Genomic DNA, 22,941 nt, shown 5'->3' with positions numbered 1-22,941 from the left:
AAAAAGGGAAAATATTAATAAATAATAAATGAAAAAAACCTACATGGGACCAAAACTGCCAAAATTGGAAATAAATAAAAGTCAAAATAAAACCGAAGCAAAAAATACAGGCAAAAAAGTAAATAAATAAAAAAAGAAACAGAAGAAGAAAAAAATACAAAAAAAAAAAAAGTGAAAATACATTTTAGTTTCAATAAATAATAAAAAAAATAAGTGAATAAAATCTATGGAAGACCAAAACTGCTCAAATTAAAAATAAATAAAAGTAAAAATCAAAACAAAAAAAATGTATATATAAACACACACATATACATAAAGTAATTTATTAGTTTATTGTGAAAAGTAAAAATAAATACAAAACTTAATCTGTAAATTGAATCAAATATCAATAAATGAGTATATAAAAGCCATGGAGGACCAAAACAAGCAAAATTGAAAATTGATAAAATTCAAAAATAAATACAAAAATAAATGTGGAAATTCCTTGTTAATGTCTGCACCTACGTGTGGATCTGTGTGTTCCTATATGTTTTGGATGGGATGTAACTGAAATGTAATTTCCCCTCAGGGATCAATTAAGTATTCTGATTCTGAAATAAAATTAAAACAGTTGATAAGTTGCCCACAAACACAAACAAATGTAGCCCAAAATGACAAAAACTGTGTTGACCCATGTCATCGGACACAGTTGTCATTGATTATTTGATCTTCCGTCTCTGAGTAGCCAAACAATCTTTGAAAAGACCTGGACAGATGTGAAAAAATGCAGAAAATCAAACATATTCTGGAAAAGATTAAAATTTCAATGCAAGTGTGCAAACATGATTGATGTAGCATGGGATATTTTTAAACGTGCGTCAATTTAGGACTGGAAAAAACTGCCTCAGTGTGCAAAGGCCTTTACAGCTGACGTCAATGGATGGATTAATCATGGTGTAAAAATTTAAGAGTTCAGGATAATAAATATTTGGGGCTAAAAATGTTGTTTGCAGGTTTGAATGGTTTAAAAATTCTGATCCTGCCATAAAAACATCCTGACATAATCTCCCCACATTGCCCCCTAATGGAGAACATGTTCCTTGGTCAGAAGCAGAGTTTGCTGATGGTTACTCAGCACGTAACACTGCAAAAAACTGACCACTGATCATCTGGGATCAGACACCTGAGGGACAGGTGTCAGACTCCCGTAAAGCTTAACCACTCTGTCGTCTGACACCAGAAACAGCCTCACCGCGCTCTTTATCCCACGTTTGACGGCACACTCGGCTTGTCATCAACAGTTAAGGACAATCCAGATGGTAATGTGTGACAGCCAGTTCCACTTCTTCTCCTGTGGAGTGTTTCTCCAACTGTGGAGATGTGTCTGTACCAATGGGCCGGCAGCCATCCTCGTAAAAAGACACAATCTCCTCACCAAATAGTTGGCTCGCACCCCAAGGCGCCACATTATCAGCTGTGAGTCTTCTGTCCGGACAATAGTAATAATTAAATTTCTTATTATCACAGGATAACATTCACTATCTGCTGTGATTCAGCGCAGGCAGAGTGTTTAGAGCGTGTTGTTTTGGCTGAGCTCTGGATCGGATTGGATTTGTGATGAAACAATGTGGGAGGTTAACGTTCGACCTCTCAGCTTCAAGAGTGTTTGTTGATTTTTCCCTCCAAACTGGGCAAACAGTTTAGACATCTGTAAACAGTCTTTCCAGTGTAAGCAGCGAGAAAACGATCTAAACAAACAGCCAAAGGAAACATTTTTTTAGAGCTAGAAGCTGGATGTTCCTGGAAAGTCAGAGATTCACCTCCCCGAGGCAAGACTGAAGGCAGAAAGACTCAGAAACAAGCGGCGGTGCTTTTACCCGGGGAGGCACAGGAACTGATGTGGATGGCTTTATTTTCAGGGTGTCTGTCATTTTTTAAACCTTGGACATGTTTTTACATATTTTGGAGTCAAAAAGCACTTGAAAAAAATCAGGCTTTGAAGCTTTAAACCCCCAAATATGACCGAGAGTAAAGTCAAAGTTCTTTCAAAAATAGTTTCATGAGATACACACTTATCCTGGTTGCATCCTTGAAATCTGAGCATTTCAAATAAAAAGTTGAAACCCTCTGCCTGTTAAATTAAAGCTCAGAGTCAGTGTTTTCATTTTAGCTTCTGACTTTTCATTTTGGACTGAATTGAGTGAAGAGCAAAGCCTCAAGAGTGACAAACTACCTCAGAGTTCAGTGTCAATGTTAAACCGTTTACCGGAGAGCTATGAGACATGCCGTCCTCACTCCTTCTCTCCCTGAAACATTTCTCTGTGCAAAGCCACTGAAAAAGCCACTTTTAATTTGTTTGGGTTTGCATGGTCATGGTCAGCGACCGGAAAATCTGCACTGTCAAATTCCTTTCTCAGCGCGTTGACACAAACCACCGGGCAGCTGTCATGCATGCTGTTTTAAATTGAAGAGTGCTGTGTGAAGAGCTGCTAATGTAAACACTTAATGGAAAATTACCTGAGGTCTGAGTGTGACAGGTACGAACTGAGCTACCTGGAGGACCCGCTGGGCTCAAGTGACTCGGATTAAACCTGGAGAAAGTTTTCAAGGAGTCTGGAAAGGTTTCAGTTCTGGAGAAGCATGGTTTTTACAGGAATGGCGGGTTAAAGAGGCCTGGTATGCAGTACCACCAGTGACCACCAGGGGCTCACTAACAAAGTGAACCTTTCCTATAAAGTGTGTACAATTTTTCTAATATTTTTTAGATATTATATACATATATATATTTTCTGATTTTTAACACTTTTTTTTTTTTACAGCTGACAGCCTTATTTATAGAAATTTAAGTAAAATATACTCAAAAAAGTTAATGTGTATTAAGCTTAGCATTTAAAGGTTAAAGCTTTTTGAAGAATTTAACTTTTATTTATTTTATTTTGTTTACCCAATTTGTTTGATTTCACAAGGAGATCCAGTCCTTAAGCTTTTAACTTGATTCATTTGATTCAAATTTAATTATGAACTAAATAATCTAACATCAGCATAATTTCCCTGGTCTAATTTTCAGTTTCTTTCTTTTTTTTTTTTTAATTTAATAAAAAAAAGGAAAAAAATATATTTAGTTGATAGAAATAAAAGTTCATTTATCAGTGTTTTTTTATTATAATTTTATTAACATTTCATTAACTAATTGGTTTGGTCGTTTTTGTTTTGTTTTGTTTTTTTGTTTTTTTTCTTTTTTTTTTTACATTTAATTTTACTTTTTTAGTTTATTAACAAGCACTTTGCTCAAGTAATTTATGAAAATGTCATTAACTATTTTAATTTAAACAATAATAAAATGTGTCAAAACTGACAAATGTGTATGGGAAAAAAAACAAATGTTGGCAAAAAAAAAGACAAAAAATAGTACTTTTTTTAACTTTATTTCTTCTATCTTTAAATGTTTCAATTTTTTTAAATTATTTATTTAGACGTTTGTCAAAGAGCCCTAAAGAAAAAGTTCTTTGCTCATTATAGAAAAATCATTTTTAATTTTTTTTTTTTTTTTTTTAGTTTTTTTTAGTTAACTTTTATTTCTTTCAGATTTCCCTTTTTTTAACACCCAGCTGCATTTACTGCTTTTTTTTAAAGGTTAAAGCCTTCAATCGGCAGACTTTTAGAAGTTTTTTAAAAGATTTTTCTTTTTAGTTTTGTCCTTTTGTCACTGACAAGTTTATTTTTTTATTTATTTAATTTCTTTCTACGGCGCTCCCGAGCCTCCAAACCTGTTTTCTCCTCTCTGTGTTTTTCTCTACCTACATTTAATTTTACACCTAAATCTGTAACGCTCAGGCTGGAGGCTGATTGTTTGGTTTCATGGTGCTCTCCACAGTTTGCTGCTGGTATCAGGGATTTTATTTTTTTTATCTATCGACTGTTTTTATGATTATCTGTTTTTTTCCTCTATCTGATCCAGTCTCAGGTGAAACAGGTTAATTTGCTCTGTGCTGTGTTGCCCATATGATTACATGCTATCAGCTTGTATCTGTTTGTCTCTGCTTCTCTCTGCTGTCACACGACACCATCTTATTACAGATCTCATTTAGAAATGTTCATTGTAATTATGTTATCAGATCCCACAGTCATTGTGCTGAAACCAAACAAGGCCTGTCTAATTTCTTGTTACTTCATCATTATTAATGAATTAACAACATGAGGGCAATTTCATCTCAATGCTGCCTGCAACATTTTGGCTCGACTGAAGCAAAGTGACAACATGACACTTGCTATGAAAACTATAGGCTGCGTAATTTGAGCCCTAAATTGCCGTCCGCGCCCAGTTGGAAACTGACCTTGTCTCTTCACACCCCTCGCCTCTCTCTGTGTCTCTCCCTCTTTATCTGTTCTCCTTGGTCGACTTCTCTCTGTTTCCCCGCTCTGCCTCTCCCCATACCAGATAACTTCCCACAGATGGCTCATCAGAAGCGCTTCATCGAGCGGAAATACAGACAGGAGCTGAAGGAGATGAGACGCGAGCGAGAGCGGCAGGAGAAGGAGACCGACGAGACGGAGGAATGCAGGAAGTGACAGCCCCTCTTTTTTTCTTTTTTTTTTGCCAATCAGTGCCCTGCGTCAACATCATGAAGAAGCAAATGAGTCAGCCGTGCAGGCGAGGCCCGGGTAAATAGAGATGCTACCAGTTGATCCTCCTGAAGTCCTACATGAACGTGTAGAGACTAGGTGAGGATTGGTTAGCTTACGTCACTTCTAACTCCCAGCAAACGTGGATTCAATCCAAGAGTTTCAAAGTGGAAGTAGGACAGACGGCAAACAGAATTAGAGAGGATGTGTTCATGTTTTATGCTGTTTAGATCTGTAGCTGTGTCAAAGTTGGCCTTATGCTGTTTTATGTTTGTTTGCTGCTGCGTCTTTAAATATTGAATTATCTTTGAATCCAAACAACAGCAGGATAAGCGGGAAATGTTACTGACACATGGTTGTATGAAGGGTTTTTTTTAATAAATAAAGCTGATGATGTAAATAAAATCTTGATCATGTTAAATCTGATTCATTCTGCTTTTATTAAAACCCCTCACCTGATTAGTTCTGTGCTAAGAGGCCTAAACCAGACTCAATTATTCCCAATCACTACAATGTCACCAGCTGTCTCACATCTGCCACTCTTCCTCTAATAATCAAAATGTGTGTTTTTTTTCTCCTGCTTTCACTTTTTTTAAACCTCTGCCCAAATCGGATTGGCTGTCTGACAGATCTTAATTATAGATTGTCTAATTAACAATTTCCTCAGCTCGGTAGCCTCTGGATCCAGCTATTTAACAACAGCCAGCGTATGAATATGACTGTCTGACGTGTAGAGGTGGGTCTTTTCAGACGTTGGGTTATAAATTAAACACACATACAGTGGGTATGAAAAGTCTACACAAACCTGTTATAACAGGAGGCTTTTGTAATGTCAAAAAAATGAGATGAAGATAAATCAAATCAGAAAGTTCCCCACTTTTAATTTGACCTATAACCTCTTCAACCCACCTGAAAAAAGGAGTAAAGTGACTAAAAGTAAAAAAAAAAAAAAAAAGTGACAGATTGGATAATAATAAGCCCTTTTATTGAACACTAGCTGCTGAAACAAAGATTGTTTTTAACAGAACTGTCTGATCAGTGTTTGAAGGCTGGTGGAAATATCTCTAGCCTTTTCTTTCCAAAGGTGTGCCTCAAGGATCAGTCCTAGGACCCCTTTTTGTTCATCATTTACATCAATGATATAAATCATGCTCTTTTTTATGTAAATTTCCACTTGTATGCTGATGACACTATGATGTATTGCTCTGCGCCCACTAAAGCCTAGGCTTTGACACAGTCACAAACCACTTTTAATGCAATTCAACAACAATTTTATGACTAAAAACTCATACTGTTCTCAGGTTAGAAATCAAAATCTCCAAACCTGCCATCAAGCTGACCCTCAGGAGATGCAGATACAGATACCTTGGTGTCTTAATAGATGACTCCCTAAGTCTCATCTCCTCACCATTATCGTACAAAATATACAATACACATGTTGGAGACTGTGGGACAAAAAATGTAAATTGCTTTCATATTTTTGGGAGTTGTCGGTTGATCAAACCGTTTTGGGAGCAGCTACGTGAGCATCTGTATCTGGGAGATCTTTCTTCTGAAAACTGGACTCTAAGAGACAAAAAGCCGCTGGCTAGGCTTTTGGCAGCAAGCAAAAAGACAGTCACCGGAAAGTGGTTAAAATCCGAGACACCTAAAATTGAAGAGTGGCTTGATATTGTCCAGGATATTTACAGTCTTGAGAGGTTGTCTTTTTCTTTGAAGGGTCAAAGGGAATCCTTTTTCAGGACTTGGTCATTTTGGACAAACTATGTGAAACCGGTAATCTCTGTAATCTGACCATGTTTTGTTTATTGTGAATCCACCTACCTTGATTACATTTCTGTTTAGGTTGATGAAAGTGTAAAAACCTTGATGTGTCTTATTCCAGATAAGTTAAAAATTGGAACCAGACCCCTCCTCTCACTCACCTGTTCTCTTAGTTCTTAAATCTATTAAAACTAAGGATTGGCAATGATTATTTTCATAACCACAATAAACATGTGAAATGTAAATTGTATACTGTACCCTTTCCCCAAAGGGATGGTATGTCACATGTGCCTTTCCAAATAAACACAAAAAATTCCCCCCAAAAAATACGGTAACTCATAACTTTCATAAGATCCTATATTACATTCTGTTTCAAGGGTGAGGTCTGAACTTGGGGGACAAAACTTTCTGGTTGACTGCTTTCTCTAGATGGATCAACCTACAGACTGACCTGACACTGGTGAACTGTGCTCATTGGACACTTTTTAAAGGATCTTAAATGATTTGGAGGCAGATGCATCTGTGTGCAGATGTTTCGTCTTGTGTATCTGATGAGGTTTTGAATCCTGGAGGTAGCTGTTCAACTGTGCTGCTGCCTGTCTAGACCAAGAAACTCCCAGAAAGAGATTTTAAATCTCCACAAGCCTCTTGTTAAATAAGAAATAAAGTATTTATATATAGGGATGGGTACAGAATAAGGTACTTTTATAGGTAGTGAACGAATTCCGTCTGTAGTACCAAATACCAGTTCATGTAAAATTAAATGGTACCATGTTTAGGTACCTAAACCCATCCTTGTGACTGTGAGGGAATGAAAAAGTAGGAGATTTTCCATACTGGGCATGAACAAGTTAATATATTGGAAAATAAATATGTTAAATTGAAAACTTTGAGAGTTAGCCTTTTCAGGCTCAAATTAAGTTTTAGTAACAGAAAAAAATCAGATATTTGGGGGAAAATATCATACAGGGTAGTTTATACAATTCTGACTTTTTTTGAGAGACCTTCACATGCAATGCATTCTGGGATGTTGCAACATTGTAATAAAGCTTACCCCAAAGGAAAAACCCAGAGGAGATAAAATCTACTAATTGGCTAATCTACAAATCTGCAACATCTACCTTGAGAGGGTTGATTAAGCAAATTAAGAATTATCGCCATATAAAAAAACGCAAAAGTACTGAAAATTGGTACAGTTAAGTACTGATACTGATTGACACATACCAGGAATTGATACCATATCGTTCCAAATTTGAAAGGTACCCATCCCTATATCTTACAAATAAAAACATCTAAACCTGACTACACTTTGCTAAAACCATGTGAAGTTTCCCAAAAGCATTGTGGGAAAATGTGTTCTGGTCTAATGAAAGACAGACGTTTCTGGCCATAATCCCCCAAAACACCAACACAGCATACCAGCAAAAGAGCAGCAGACCCACAGTGAAGCATGGTGGTGATGCTCTGGGGCTGGTGGTCTTCAGCTGGAACTGGGACCTTAGTCTAGGTTGGCCCAGAACCCTCAGGTTTCTGCAGGTTTCAGGATGACAACGAGCCAAAACGCACATCGATATCAAGGAACGGCCTCAGCAGAAAACTCTGGAGCTTTTTTGCAAAGAGTGGTCAATTATCGCCAAGTCAAGAGGAGCCATGCTGATGGACACCTGTCCAAAAAGGTAGGTGGATTAAGGTTGTTCACACTTCCAGTGCATCCAAATTATTTTAGATTTCAGTTTATTTTCATTCCATTTATCATGGTCTTCCTCAACCAAACATTCAACAAGTGTATGTAAAGTCGAATTAGCTTCATTTAGCCTAGAGGAGTAAATAAAGCTGTCAGATTGTGTGTGTGTATGTGTGTGTGAAAGAAGATCCAAAGAGTCAGATTTTAAAGATATTTAATTGTGTCATATAAATATTCAGTACAAAATATCACGTTTTACAAAGCAGATCGATGAATGGCCGATGATTCAGGGCCCCCTTACACTACCACGAGCTCTCAGACTGTTTCTACACTCACAAAACTCCACTGCTCAATCACATTGTCACCGACAGAAGTAGAGGTGAGCCCCGGGGCCGACCGTTTCTACACACCAACAACCACAGATCTATCGTATGTGGAGAAAAGAGGACGTCACCAGTTAAGTTGCTGCAACTTAAAAATTAAACCCCCGTAGATGTGGCGTCGCTGAACGCTACAATGTGCAACATTCTCCTGTTATCTTCGCCGAGCATGGCGCCAATGCTTAGAGGCAATTACACTCTCCATAGGAAAACACAAGCACGTCTCGGTAATGGCGATACGCTGACACTTTGCATGAAGACAGAAAAATAGTGAAGACCAGAGGAAGAAATGCTTTTTTTTTTTTTTTTTTTTTTTTTGCGAGTGCGGCTGTCATGATGATTTCCATTTGAGACTTCACGTCATGGCTGGAGGCAGAAAAGCGAGTGAAGGGGTTTCTAAACCCATTAAATGCTTATCACTGCGACATTGCCGCAGTCTGGGAACGGCCACTTTCACAATAGGAGCTCCAGCAACAAGCTAATAAACAAAACAAGAGGGCAACGTGTGTACAATCAGCGAGCATAAAGAATTTCCCAACCATTGTGTTTTTATCAATTGGATTGTTTAATGTGCTGCATCACGGCTGCTGTCGAGCCGGCTTCAGAGCACGGGGAGAAAAAGTAGCAATTATGCTGTTGTGTTTTGTTATTACTGTTTCAAATGTCTGATAAATGTCAGCCTCTTCACTGCCTGGCCTTTTGCTAAAGTGAGGGCACAGCTTGTTTTAGCTCACTCTTCAACCAGCACATGCATCTGGAAATATTCATATTTTGGAGGACTTAAAGTAATTTGATGATATTGCTTTTTTTGTTTTTGTTTTGCCGTTAAGAAGAGAGCTGATGTGTGTGTTTGTGTCCAGGCTGCAGGATGATGTCTTGACCTTCTCTCTGAGCCCAGGACACACCTCTGGGTTTAAAGAACCGTATTCCTGGACACTCAAAGGTCAGCCGCTCCTTGATAAGACTCCTTTATGGAGAAAGCTGCTCGTCCCTCAGGAAATCAGCGCGCTAAAGCCTCGACACCCGACTGGCTTTATGTTCAGCACTACATACAGTACATGTAATGAAGGGCAGCGGTCAGAGCGAAGGGAGGAGAGGCTCCTTTAAAAGGAAAATACTGGTGTCCTTTCTTTTTGGCACAAGACTGATCCGCTGTTTTTACATTACTTTACATTCAAATGCGCAGGAAAGAGCTCCTCTTTTTGATGCTGCACTGCAAAAAACTGAAATCTTGTCAAGTGTTTTTGTCCTAATTTAGAAGAAAATGTCTTTTTTTGACTTAATATGAGCCACATTCACTTGACCAGTCCAGAAAATTTCTTGCTTCAAGTTATTTAAAGACAAAAAGGTCTACTTATATTTATTTTTTCAGCCATTTTTCCTTGCTCCATTGGCACAAAGCAGCTACCTCCGGTATAAGAATAAGAAAAATCTGCTGTTCCTCCAGTGTCCACTTGAGGCTGGCTCCAGGAGTACAAGAAGTCACAAACACACCAAGCCAAAAAAAAGCCGTTTTCAAAGCAGAAATCAACCTATGACCGTCATGCGCCTTATAGCTGTACGCGAAGCACTTGCCACTACCAATATGGCCGCCATAGCCGATCTGCTTCAATTTCAGTTTCAGAAACAACCAGGTGACGATGGAGAGACTACGTCTACGTTTTATACAGTCTATGATTGGCATACTACAAAAAACTGAAACCTTATCAAGTGTTTTTGTCTTATTTTAAGTAAAAAATGTCTTGTTAAACTTGATATGAGCCACATTCACCTGACGAGTCCAGAAAAATGTCTTATCTCAAGTTATTTAAAGACAAAATGAGGTCTGAATTGTTTGAAACACGTTGAAAATATCTGCCAATGGAGCAAGAAAATTTGCTATAATAATGTCTTAACACAAGGAACTTTTCTCCTGTTCTTTTGGCAGATTATTTTATAATTCAGACCTCATTTTGTCTTTAAATAACTTGAAATAAGACATTTTTCTGAACTAGTCAGGTGAATGTGGCTTATATTAAGACTAAAAAAACATTTTTTATTCAAAATAAGACAAAAACACTTGATAAGATTTCTGTTTTTCTAGTGCAGATTTATGGAGTTAGCATAATTTCAAGCAGGACACGAACACGGATATTGTCTCAACCAATCACAGCGTGTGTCTAATGACAAGGCAGCATATTTAAACCATGCTATCACTCTGTCTTATCCTTGCTACCTCTTTGCTACCCCAGCCTCCTCCTATTAAGACTCAGTATGTATCCTATTGGTATGTTTTCATCCTTTTAACCTGTACGTATGGGGGTTTTGCTATGCAAGCTGCTCGGCTGACCCAGGGAGAACTCTGAAAAGCAGAGCTGCAACGCCAATTCTAACTGTATCCATTTGGCAATAAATGGTTCAATGTATGACGAGAGTGTTCCTGACTGAATTAATTTTACTTGTTACAGCAATTCAGACCTCATTTTTGTCTTTGAATAACTGAAAAGAAGACATGTTTCTGGACTGATAAGTGGAATGTAGCTCATATAGAGTATAATAAGACATTTTTTACATAAAATAAGACAAAACCATTTGATTAGATATCAGTTTTTTTTGCAGTGTGTAGGCAGCTTTAATGATCCATCAAAGGAAATAGGAGATGACTGCCAAATTTTTGATGAGTGAAGTGTGTCAGAAGCTTTTTAACACTGTCAAAACACCTTTTTGCAAGTTTGGGCTGGGAAATTTGATGATTTTCAACAGCTTTCTTAAGTTTTGAAAACTCTAAAAGAAGCTATAATCAGCTGTTTAAAGATGCTGTGAGAAGGATTTGTTTTAGTTGGACTGGACGCAACAATTTTTCTTTGTTCAAGTCAACTTTTTATTTAAAACAACGCCACCAGGTTAGGTATTAATCAGTACAGTTATGTAGCGCTACAGTTTGAAACAAGACATCAAGCAAACGTTGTAGTAGCTGGCTATATGTAGTGCTATCGGCAGCCCTGAGCTCCAACATATCTTTACGCTAACGTGACAACAAGTTAACACTGTCAGTTTGTCATCTACCAATCAGAGCTAACGTAACCTCACTCTTCATTTTATTGATAGACTCTCAAGTTTGAACAGACCACTGCAGAATAACTGCTGACTGTGGGTTGGAGGCAACATTAGCACAAACAGATTAGCCCTTTTAGCCTTTAGCTCGTGCTCTATCTCTCTCCTGTTTCTCTTTCTTCTTCTCTTGTCCTTTTTCTGTCTGAAAGTTAGGCTCCAGTGTCCACCATCACAACAAAATTAATCATAGAAATCATTTTTAATAGAGAAGAGGCTAAGTAGCATTTTCAAATTACCTACATTGGTGATTATAATCTCATTTTAAAGTGTGGATTACGATCGGGCAAATATCTAAAAGGGAGGCTTTTTCAAGATCACGTTCAAACTCCTCACAGCCCCTTTAACTCCTCAGTAAAATATTATCAGTCTTGCTTTTGATCTCCTGAAAAAATCTGGAGTCTCACTGATACATTTCATTGTGTTTTTATAATTTAGAACAACCACTTTGATTCAGACGCTGATACTTTGTTAAATGATAAAGTCTAATTTCAAACATGTATCATTTTCCCATTACTTCCAATCACTACATTGATTTAAATCCAACTCTCTTGTAATCCTTAATCAGCCGAGCAGATTAAATGAGCCATTAAGGGTAAGAAAATAAAACTGCATAATGAATTTTAATAGCAACCCACCATTTAATCTTATTAGATGCCGCACTTTCAAGCTTGGTGGTATTTTTACAGCAGGAGCAGGAGCTGCTGTGACTTCCTGCACGGTGACACGTTTACACATTTCTGTGGTTGGAAAAAAATGAGAAACACGAGCGTTAAAAATCCCAGCAGGACCAGTATTTTCCTCTAACGGAGCCGCCTGCACGTAAGATTGGTGATTTTTATCAATGTAAGGTAGAAAATAACACCGTCCCGTGGAGTTCATTTCTCAGCCAAAGAGCCGGCTGCGCTGAGAAAATGTGTCTGAAGACATTCAGCTCGATAAAGAAATATTTGGTATTTCTGCTCACGTCACAGCGAATGCTCAAAGCCGTGTGGAGATGAAAAGTCAGGTACAAAAAAAAGACAAAACAATGTTTTTATTGTGGCTTTAAAATCCACATTCATCTGCACTGTGCAGCAGCTAAAGTCGCTTTTCCACCTCACGGAAGCTTTAGTTCCAGGAACTACTTTTAGGGGTAGGTAAATTAGTCCACTGGAGTTTGATGTTTTCACACGTCTTTATTGCGCCAACACTGAATCAAATGCTGCTAATGCTCAACGAATCAGAGATGAGTTGGCGCTGAAAGCCACGCCCCCAAAAGTCTTTAGCAGGGACTTTTCAAGGGTTAAGCAGTGTCTCTGGAACTTTTTTAAGATCCTGGTCTCTGTAGTGGAAGCGCCTCAAAGCTTCTTATCCCAGCTTTAGTGGTGCACATTTCTGCCAACCAATCACTGAAGAGATTTCATGTTTTGAGCACATCTTTAGCTAACGCGAGGCAGCCATTGCTGAGAGTTCGGGATCGCTTGGACCTTAGAAATCCTCGTAAAAACAAAACAACTGTACAGCGTAATGTTTCATATTACCATACATACACAAGCTAAGATAGAACTCACAATATGCAGCATGTTTTTGTCCCAGAAACACTGAAAAATACATAGGCATATCTGTTGGTTTACAAAACTGCTTGTTGAAGCGTCCGTCGCACGCAGCTTTGGAAAAACAAAGAAAAAGAAAATGTCGGTTTAGATATAATCGGGCGCCGTGTTCACCCATATACACACAAAAAAAAGTCTTGACACAGAGTCTGTTTTTACTGCACCCTCGCAAAAACGCAACTAACACTGACTGGACACACAAAGCCTACGTCTGGTCACCTGAAGGGACAACTGAACGGTGATCGATGGCGGTGAAAGAGCTCAGGGCTCCTTTCTGGGTCCTTTCGCCATTTTCCTCGCCCCACACGAGCCAGATTTGCCCGGAAGTTTTCAACATTTCATATATCTTTCCTCGACCGTGTGCCAGGCTCTCGTTAGGAATCCCTGTCGCTGTCGTCTCCCCCGTACATGTCCGCCAGTTTTTTAAAGCGCGGCCCCCACTCGCTCAGGTAGTTGTAGTCCTGGTCGCCCTCGGTGGTCACCGACTCCAGCGAGCTGAGGGACTCCGCGACTGAGCCGTTCCCCTCGTAGGCGTAGGTGGCAAGGGAGTCGTAAGGCGGCGCCGTGGGGTCGCTGTCGTTGTCCTGGAGCCTCTGGTTGATAAAGTCTCTCACGTCCCCGTTGTTGTCCCGGGTTGGAGGGACAACGGGACGGCGGATGGGAGGGTAGAAGGTCTCGGGGACGATGTCCCTCCGCTGCTTGCTCTCCTCGATGGCCTCCGGGTTGCGCAGTGTGCCGATATCAAAGGCCTGAGTGTCCTCCTCTCCACCTCCTTCATCGTTGTAGCTGACGACGTTGTCTCTGACGTCCTCTTTGGAGATGATCAGAGGCTCCTTCTTCCTCTGTCTCCTCAGGGCAGCAAACAGCACCACGATCACTGCAGGAGGAGAGAAAACAAAGCAGGAACAGAGTTGGGTGACTTTTGCTGTTGTTTCTTTGCTCCCTTTCCTTGTTCTGAAGGCCAGCGAGCGTCCAGGGGGAATAGTTGATGTTGCATGAGCGTTCACTGATGTTCAGGGACTTTGTCTGACTTTGTAGAACAGGCTGAGCTACCACACGAATGCATTATGTATTTTCTCTCCTCAGGGCCACCGCTACTTAAGATCACAAAGAGTTGTGGAGCAAGAGTTTACGATGGCAGCAGAGAACACTGTGTGCTGAGCAACAACATGTGTTCTGTATGTGCTGTCATGACATAAGCGTGATGTATAGAAAGCCCAGACAGACAGTGGAAAAAGGTCAGATCAGTGTTTTCTAGAGACAAACGTCTCCTCACAAACAAAACCGTTAGTTTCATGAAATATAAACATACCTGAGCTAATTTTAAAGGATCCTACATAAATTTTTATTTTGCCTTAATGCACTATTACTGGAAGATTGCACACCAAGTCTTGCAGTTCCACTTGTTAACTGTGGGCGCAATGTTGAGCAGTTCAGCTCACCTGGATTAAAGTCGTTCAGGAGACACAAAATCTACTTTATCTTCACAAAAAAAGTCAAAAAAAAGTGTATAAAATTCTAAACATGGTAAAAATCAAGTGGATAATTATCTGAACTAGAAGTTTTTAGTGTTAATAAAATTGTACATGTGATGTCTTAGTTTTAAATTTTGATAAGATTGCAAATATAAAAAAAAAAAATGGGAAAAAAAAGAAATTCAAAAAATTTGCAAAAATTCCCCAAATTTTGAAAATTCAAGAATTTGCCAAAAGCTCATAAATCTGCGAGAAAAAAAATTACACAAAAAATTTGCTACATTTTTTAAAAATTAGAAAATACAAAAATCTGCAAAAACTCCCCAAAAACGGAATGTAAATAATTTGCTAAATTTGTTAAAAAATAGGAAGTTTGCAAAAATGTACATTTTATTACATTTTATTTTAAAGCTACAAGGAGCCACTGCAAAGGAGTCAAAGGGCCGCATGAGGCTCCAGAGCCACAGGTTGAAGACCCTTGTGCTTAACACAACAAAGAAGAATAGTTTAGAAGAAGGTGAAACTTTTTTCAGGAGAGATAACGTGCATCAATTAAAACTTCAAACATATATCACTCTTAACAGTTCCTCTTTTTGTGATGTTTCGGGTTGCAAGTGGTGCCCTCTAGTGGACATGTTTATATACATTGTTATATTGTTTTAACCCTCTGATACATGAAATATGAACGCCTCATTAAAATTCATCTCTGCTTTAGGGGCACTCGAAAAGATGCCCTTAAAGACAAGTAGCCTAAACGCTCATATCCCACATTTCCAGTGACCGTAGATTAATGAATAAACATTCTCTACACATATAAAAAACATATTTAAATTGGTAATTTTGGCAATGTTAGTTTTTGCTAAATTAAATAAATAGAAATAAAACAGTCCCCTTGGGAAGGAGGCACCCTTGCACCTTTATTAACCAGCCATCTCTGCATTTAGGAGGAAATCACTTTTGAATATCTTTCCACTTCAGTCACAACTCTGCACCACAGGGTTAAACATTTATATAAAAAGTAAGCATGCATACATGAGCTTTTTAGTCAGTTATTACTTTTATAAAACTTAGAAACCGAAAAAATGTACGCCTGAACTTTTCAAACTGAGGTTATCAAGAAATTTTAAGCTCCTGTGTGAATCTTTGTGTTGACTTTGGTGCCCCCTGTGGAAAAAACAGTCTCTAATGATCACGTCTTATGCATCCAACTATTTAAAAATCTCATCCTGCTTTCTTCTGACGGTCAGATCTTCCATTTATCAAGAATATTTGCCACAGACAAGTAAAAGTGTGAAGTATGATCACTTTAATGACGCCTACCCCGCCGCAGCAGCTTTAAACTGAGATGATAAGTGTTCAGAAACATAAACAATCATCCCTCCGATGGTTTTTTAAGCAGTGATGCTTATTTACGGCTCTTTCACAGCCACTAAAAATCCTCCTCACAGGAGCTTTAAACTAATAGAGATGCTTAATGTAACATTAGGCGCGTTATGCACGCATAACTGCCTCAGAAAGGTGTTATAAACGCGCGTCCACTCCGTACTTCACCTTGTTGGAACGAAGCGGCTCTCAAAGAAACCTCCTATAGTCCTGATTTACGAGCTCCATATTTTCTGAGTCTACAGAAATTGAATATAAGCCTTTCACAGTGTGGACATAACTTTCCCTAAACTGCTGTTGCTTTTTTTATCCTTGAGAGGACAGATTGTCAATACACGGGTATGATTGAGGAGCACTAAAACATCTGTGCTGTGATGGGACTTGGAGGACAGGTAGTAATAATGTTCCCTGAGCTCATGCAGCTGCAGCGGGGAAGCAGGTTTATGTCTGAGTCCTACCTCTCTTGGTCTATTTTGGTGCATTTTCCTGAGATATGACAGCCGAAGAGAGGAGAGTAAAGAGTGGAGGGAGACTTAATGTTCTGAGTAAGAGGAGCGTGTACGTCTTTGTCTTTATAAAGCACAAAGTTTGGCTCAGATAAAGCACAGTGTTCCTCTCCTCCGGCTGAGAAATTGTAGATCTTTGCTGCTTGAATCAAATTAAGGTGTCAGCCGTGGTCACCGGCAGAACATCCGCCCACAGGAAGAGGAGAATCAAATTAAATGCTGAAATACAAACCTGTGTCTTTAACACCTGTGAGAGGCGGTTTGAGATAAATAGAAGCAGGCACTCGAGTGTATCGCTTAAGAAATCAAATTTTCAGCGCGGCCATCCGGTTAAATATGGATCATATTGAAAAACAAACATTTGCATGAACGAGCGTCATTCTGTATTCCCCTCACGCAGAGTGTGTGTACTCACTGAGCAGAATGATGACACAAAGCAAAATGGCCACCAGCGCCCCCGTGCTGAGCCCCGCCCTCGCCGTGAAGGCCTCGGCGTTGCACAGCTTCATGTTCCCCTCGCGGTCACACGTGCACACGCGGATGGTCAGCGTGTTGGTGCTGCTCTGCATGGGGAAGTCCCCGTCTGAAATCACCACCGGCACGTGGTAGATGCTCTTCTGCAGACTGTTGTAGCTGTTCCTGCGTGTCAGGATCCAGGCCGTGTTGTCTGAAAACATGGAGGTATCACGTTACGACTCGGCGATCAATAAGCTGAAAGAAATGTTCAATCACGTCTGCGGGGGATTTCATTTGCTGTGTGAGGAAAAATCACATCAGGTTCTCTCTTCAGCCGAGGATGAGTTTAACCTTAACAACAGCTGTGAGTGCTTTAAGGGAGCATTATACAGGAGAAACAGAAGTTAATCTGATGACCACACGCTCAGGCGGAGAGTCTATCACCTTTGTTATCTCGGACGGAGAAGTTGGCCTTCCCGGCAGCCTCCTGAGCCAAACTGAAGAAGAATCTGTGACCTGCCAGAGGCTCATCAGGATCCGTGGCGCTTATAGTTTGTATCCTCTGAAGACGGAAACACAAAGGTGAGGAAAGTATGAAAACACTGCAGATGGAAATAACTGTGAATCAACCATAAAAAATGATGAATGTTGCTTTGATTTTAAAGAAAGACACCTTTGTTTGGATCAGGGCAAAACGTTTTTCCATCTCTTATTTCACACAAGGCTCCTCCTTCTTTATCTCTTCTATGAGTCATTAAAGATACAGTGCACTGAAACTGGAATTTTTGTCAACATCTAGAGGTCAGGTTCTAGACCAGGGGTCTACAACCTTTGCCTTCATAGGAGCCATTTTACCTCCGCTCACCTGGATTTAAGTCATTCTGGAGCAACAAAATCTGCTTTATCTTCACAATAAAGACTAGAAGAGTATGATATTGTATATATTAAAAAAATAAAGTAAATAAATATCTTAAAATAATTGGGGTTTTATAGGATTGTACACGTGATGATTTAGTTATTTTTAAAACAAATTAAAAAAATATTTCGGAAAGTTAAAAAAAAAAAGTTACATAATGTTAGTCATAAATTTTTTTAAAAAATGCAAAATTAGTCAAATTTCATTCATATATTTTCTCAAAATTTTAAAATTTCAAAAGTGTGTGAAGTTTTCCAAAAAGAGAAATTTAAAAATGCAAAAATTCCAATAATATTGAAATTTTAAAAATTTGCCAAAATTTCATAAATTTGCAAAAAGATAAAAAAAAACTTTCCCTCAAAAAATAAAAATTTGCAAATATTCCAACTATTTTAAATTTTTAAAAATGTTCCAAAATTGTTTTTGTAATTGTAATTTGCAAAAACGAAAATAATAATAATAATAATTTAAAAAGTTTAATTTTAAGTTTCAAAACTATCCAACTAACACATTTATCTTTAATCTTTTAAAATTATTTAAATTAGTAAGTTGCAAAATGTTCAACACTTTTAAAATTTCAAAAATTTGCAAAGTTTTTAATTTTTTAATGTGCAAGAATCCCAACAATTTTGATATTTCAAGAATTTAAATAAACTAATTAAAAATTGTGGTATCCCAAAATTTTCAAGTATTTAAAAAAAAAAAAGAAATTTCCCAAATTACCACTTTTCTTTTTCCAAAAATGGTATCGAAAAAAATTGCAAAAAAATTGCAGAAATTCAAAAATTGTCAAACTTGGAGATTGGCCAAATTGATCCTGGCCAATATTCAAGGCTGCGGTATAGGTATTGTATCTGAAGTGAAAAGGCTTTATTGGGACACCCCTCATATTTAGTCTACAGACAGTTAAGTTTGTTTACTGAGAAAAAAGCATTGTGAAATAACGAATTTGGATGCTGATAATCTCATTTAAAATCATGAAATATGAGCAGGCAAATATAAAAAAGTGAGACTTTTCAAGATCACATTTTATTCACTAGAAGTTGCGCTAATGCTCGGTCATACATCAGATATGCTCACCTGCAACCTTCAGAAATAGAAGCTGGATCTTTGATGCATTTAATTTTTCTAAATGCACATTACGCTGTAAATGGTTTGATGTAAAACACCCTCGTTCTACAGCATTAAATGATACCCTGTCTCACATCACTGGTCCTGCCCTCGGCGACATGCTGACTCAGAGATCTTAGAAACGACACACTAAGGAACATGTAAGAACTGCGATTACAGGTCACTCCTCCATCTACCTCCACATTGTGACAACCTTTACCCGTGCTCAGTCCTTTATGGTCCCAGAGAAGATGATGTCACACTGGTCGGCTCGACTTGTAAACAGTCTCATTAACAAGGCGATCAACAGTTGAAGCTTGTTAGCTGCTCCATTTGCATATTAATGGTGACATCAGCTGTTTACTCAGCCTAAAGTCATAGTTTGGAGTTTGGGGATTTTATAAAGACAAACTGTTCATCACAGGCTGACAAGTCACAGAGCCCAGCAGCCCCGATGTTTGCTTCCAGGATTACTCTGGGTGCACGAGTAGACGGAATACAAAACAAAGGAGTGAGGGATGATGATGGGAGTATTTCACTGCTCTGTTTGAAAACAGTTTGCAGATCGTTCTTTTATTACACAAGTTTAGGTTTTATGCCGAACCTCTTTTCTATTTTTCCTTTGGAGGCAAAATGTTTTACTCCATATTGTTTTAAAGAGCCAGCAGCCGCTTTCAGCTCCAAAGAGTTTAAAGCAGGGGTCTTCAACTTCCGGCTCTGGAGCTTCATGCAGCTCTTTGACTCCTTTGCAGTGGCTCTTGTAGCTTTAAAAAATATAATTGATGAAAATATATATATTTTTATTTTTCTAACAGAGGGTATTGATGGTTAGAGACACAAAGACACTGACACTTGATAAGATCATGTGTAAATATTTTGATAAAATAAGTATACATCACATTTTGCAACAAAGGTTTCAGTTTTTTTAGACATTTGCAGATTTTTTTTAAAACTTTTTGCAAATATTTTGAATTTCAATTTTTTGTCATTTTTCCAAATTCAGAAGTAAAATCGAAATTTTTTGGAATATTTTCCAAATTTTTGAAGTTTTTTGAAAGCTTTCAACTTTTCAAATTTCTGCAAACTTTTGCAATTTATTTAAATTCCCCTTTTTGAAAAATTATGCAATTTTTTGACATTGATTTTTTTATTAAAAAACATTTTGCAAATTTTTGAAATTAAAACATTTGGGGAATTTTCGCAGATTAAAATCACTTGAAAAAAAATAGTAAAAATTGTTATTTTTCAAAATTTTTGAAATAATTCACAACTTTTTAAAATGTCATTAACTTTGAAAATGTATAAAATCTACAACATTACAATTTTTTTTTTTAACTTTTTAAATTTCTGTAAATTTATTAAAAATATTAAAATATCACATGTACAACAAGACAAAAAACTTCCTGTTTAGTTATTCACTTGATTTTTACTATGTCTAGAATTTTATACACACTTTTTGGTCTTTTTTGTGAAAATAAAGTCGATTTTGTGGCTCCTGAATGACTTTAATTCAAGTGAGCTGAGGCAGAATTGCTCTTATGAAATTAAAGGTTGCAGACCCCATTATTAAGATTATGTGATGTTAAAGCTTCTGTTAGGAATATTAGCTTTCCTTTGATTTTGGTGCCCCTTGTGGACAAAGCAGAATCTTTAATCTCTTTAGATTTTATCCTCTGGATTAAAAGTTGTATTTTTCTTCTTTTTAAGGTCAAATTTATTTCACATCGAGAGTTCTTGAAAGAAATATGTCCAGAAAAATCTGGTGTCTGCAGTGATCACTAACTCTGACGAGGGGTGTGTCCTGACAGGTTCCATGAGACCCTCTTAAAACCTGATTAGCCTCCCCCTGGTGCCAGCCCAGAATCCTAAACTCTCCCCACTTCCACTCCTGCAGAGTGAACTCCATTTGGAGCCTCACTCACAGGTGAATGAAGCACCCTTCATGGAAGTGGAGAGGTTCAGCTGTAGGCTTTTAAAACCACCCACAGTGTGAACAACACTCTCCACCTCATCTGGAGGCTTTTCTTTCCTGATGAGACTTCTTATTGTTTGAAACATGGTCCATTTAACACTGGATTTCAGCATCAAGCAAACATCTTTTCAAGATAAGAAAGAGTTGATTAGATCCTAAAAACAGTTAAAGCTAAGAGTTATCAACCTGCATTTTATCTAAGTAAGAGCAGTTTGTGTATGTGCAGGTTACAGAGCCACATACACGACAAAAAAACTCAAACGCACTTTACTCCAACTCACTTTATTCTGAGGATTTTGACTTTGAATCTTTAATTTTGGGGATTGCAGCTTAAAATTCTTTTTCCAAAGGAATAATCTTAACTTAAGTGCTAAAAAACAAATCTAGTCTGTGAAAAATCGGATAAAACAGAAATCGAAGTGCGTGCTTGCCATGTTTTGTTTTGTTTTTTATTAAAAAAGTTCCTGTCGAGTTACTTGAATTGAGAATAATATCCTAATACAATAATCAAATTAAGCACATTTTTCCCAAACCTTAAAGGATTTTTTGTCTTTGATATCCACAAAAAGACATTTTTTTTTTCTGGACTTGCCGTGTGAATGCGACTTATATCAGGTTTAACGAGACAATTTTTACTCAAAATAAGACGCTTAAAACCTGTTTAGGCTTCAGATTTTGAAGTCTCTATAGTTCAGTAACTTGTATACAAAAACTGCTCTTACCAACAGAAAACACAGGTGTTAAATCTGAGCTTGAAGTAAATTAAGGATCCAATAAACCACTTTTCTAGAGGCAAAAACTGCTTATGTCGGCGAGATCATTTGCTACCAGCAGAAAAGAATATTAGAAATATCAGATTACGAATAGCGGGTCTGATAATCATTTTTTACTGAGAGTAAGTCATAAACACTGGCTTTGATTTCAGTTTTTGCAGTGGAGATGGACTGAGCTTCTACCATAACACTACACTAGAAAAAAAATGAAATCTTATCAATTGTTTTTGTCTTATTTTTAGTAGAAAATGTCTTTTTAGACTTAATATGAGCAACATTTACCTGCCCAGAAAAATGTCTGATTTTAAGTCATTTAAAGAAAAAAAATCTGCCAATGGAACAAGAGAAAAGTTAAAACAATATTCTAGTTTCAATCAAATTTTTGAACATTTTTTCTTGTTCCATGAGGAGATATTTTTTTTTTACTAGTTACATTTTTTCACTTTGAAAATAAGACACTTTTCCGGACTGATCAGTTCAATGTGGCTAATGTCAAGTATAGCAAGACCATTTTTACATAGAATAAGACAAAAACAGTAAGATTTCAGTTTTTTGTGATATTTTGTGATGATTTGTGATATGGCTGACTCTCCGGAAGAACATGCTAATAGAGAGAGCATAAGTAATCAGAATGTAAAGAAACAGTTTATGCATTAAAATGAACTATTGAGGCCTGGATGTATCAGGCTGCTAGTGTCTTACTTTTCAACGTAACGTAGCACATTTTCCTTCTTCAATATTTAAAACTGCAAAAGGAACATATTGTATCTGTTTGATCAAAAATTCTGGACCTAAATATTGCTTTTAAGCATAATTTGGACAGTTAAACTGCACTTTAATCTGTAACTCTGGAGAAATCTTTTAGGACATAAAGCTAAGAGGATCCACTCTGCTGAGTTACTTTATGGATTAAAACAGATTACACACAGGAAAACAACATCTGTATGACACTTTAATTTCAGTGTATATGATTAGCTGATGTTGAAAAAGGTGATCTGGACACTCTCTCGTGTTTAATCCTCACTGCAGTGTTTCTTTCTGGGGTTAAAAACAATAAAGTAGAAATATCTCGAAGCTAATGCTCTTGTTTTCTTCTGTAGCTCAAATAAAGATATCAGAGTGAACTCCAGTCTGTTTTATAACCCGCTACAAACCCCTCACAGAGGCTTTAAAGATTAAGACGTGTGAACTTTTCCTTGGCTATGAATGCAGGACCTGTAGCTGAGGGTTTTTCA

General features: G+C 37.6%; 2 protein-coding genes across 2 annotated transcripts in view; one reads left to right on the top strand and one right to left on the bottom strand.

Moving 5' to 3' along the window:
* The window catches only part of drosha (drosha ribonuclease III), a 176,415-nt gene extending 171,265 nt beyond the window's left edge, over window positions 1-5,150 (top strand). Inside the window, exon 32 of the mRNA XM_074693775.1 lies at window positions 4,418-5,150. Within this exon, the coding sequence (XP_074549876.1) occupies window positions 4,418-4,548 (131 nt within the window). The 3' untranslated portion in view covers window positions 4,549-5,150. The remainder of the gene's footprint in view (window positions 1-4,417) is intronic.
* Window positions 5,151-8,247: 3,097 nt separating this feature from the next.
* Window positions 8,248-22,941, bottom strand: part of LOC141807263 (cadherin-10-like) — a 111,122-nt gene continuing 96,428 nt past the window's right edge. The window contains exons 10-12 of the mRNA XM_074693142.1: window positions 17,380-17,497; window positions 16,895-17,146; window positions 8,248-13,992 (exon numbers count right to left, since the gene is read on the bottom strand). Of these exons, the coding sequence (XP_074549243.1) occupies window positions 13,490-13,992; window positions 16,895-17,146; window positions 17,380-17,497 (873 nt within the window). The 3' untranslated portion in view covers window positions 8,248-13,489. The remainder of the gene's footprint in view (window positions 13,993-16,894; window positions 17,147-17,379; window positions 17,498-22,941) is intronic.

The sequence above is a fragment of the Halichoeres trimaculatus genome, unplaced genomic scaffold (assembly GCF_033239565.1).
Source record: "Halichoeres trimaculatus isolate MK-OKI-2021-1 unplaced genomic scaffold, fHalTri1.1 fHalTri1_scaffold_18, whole genome shotgun sequence".
Classification (NCBI taxonomy): domain Eukaryota; kingdom Metazoa; phylum Chordata; class Actinopteri; order Labriformes; family Labridae; genus Halichoeres; species Halichoeres trimaculatus.
The sequence above is the reverse complement of the archived record's forward strand: the minus strand, read 5'-3'. Positions and strand labels throughout refer to the sequence as shown.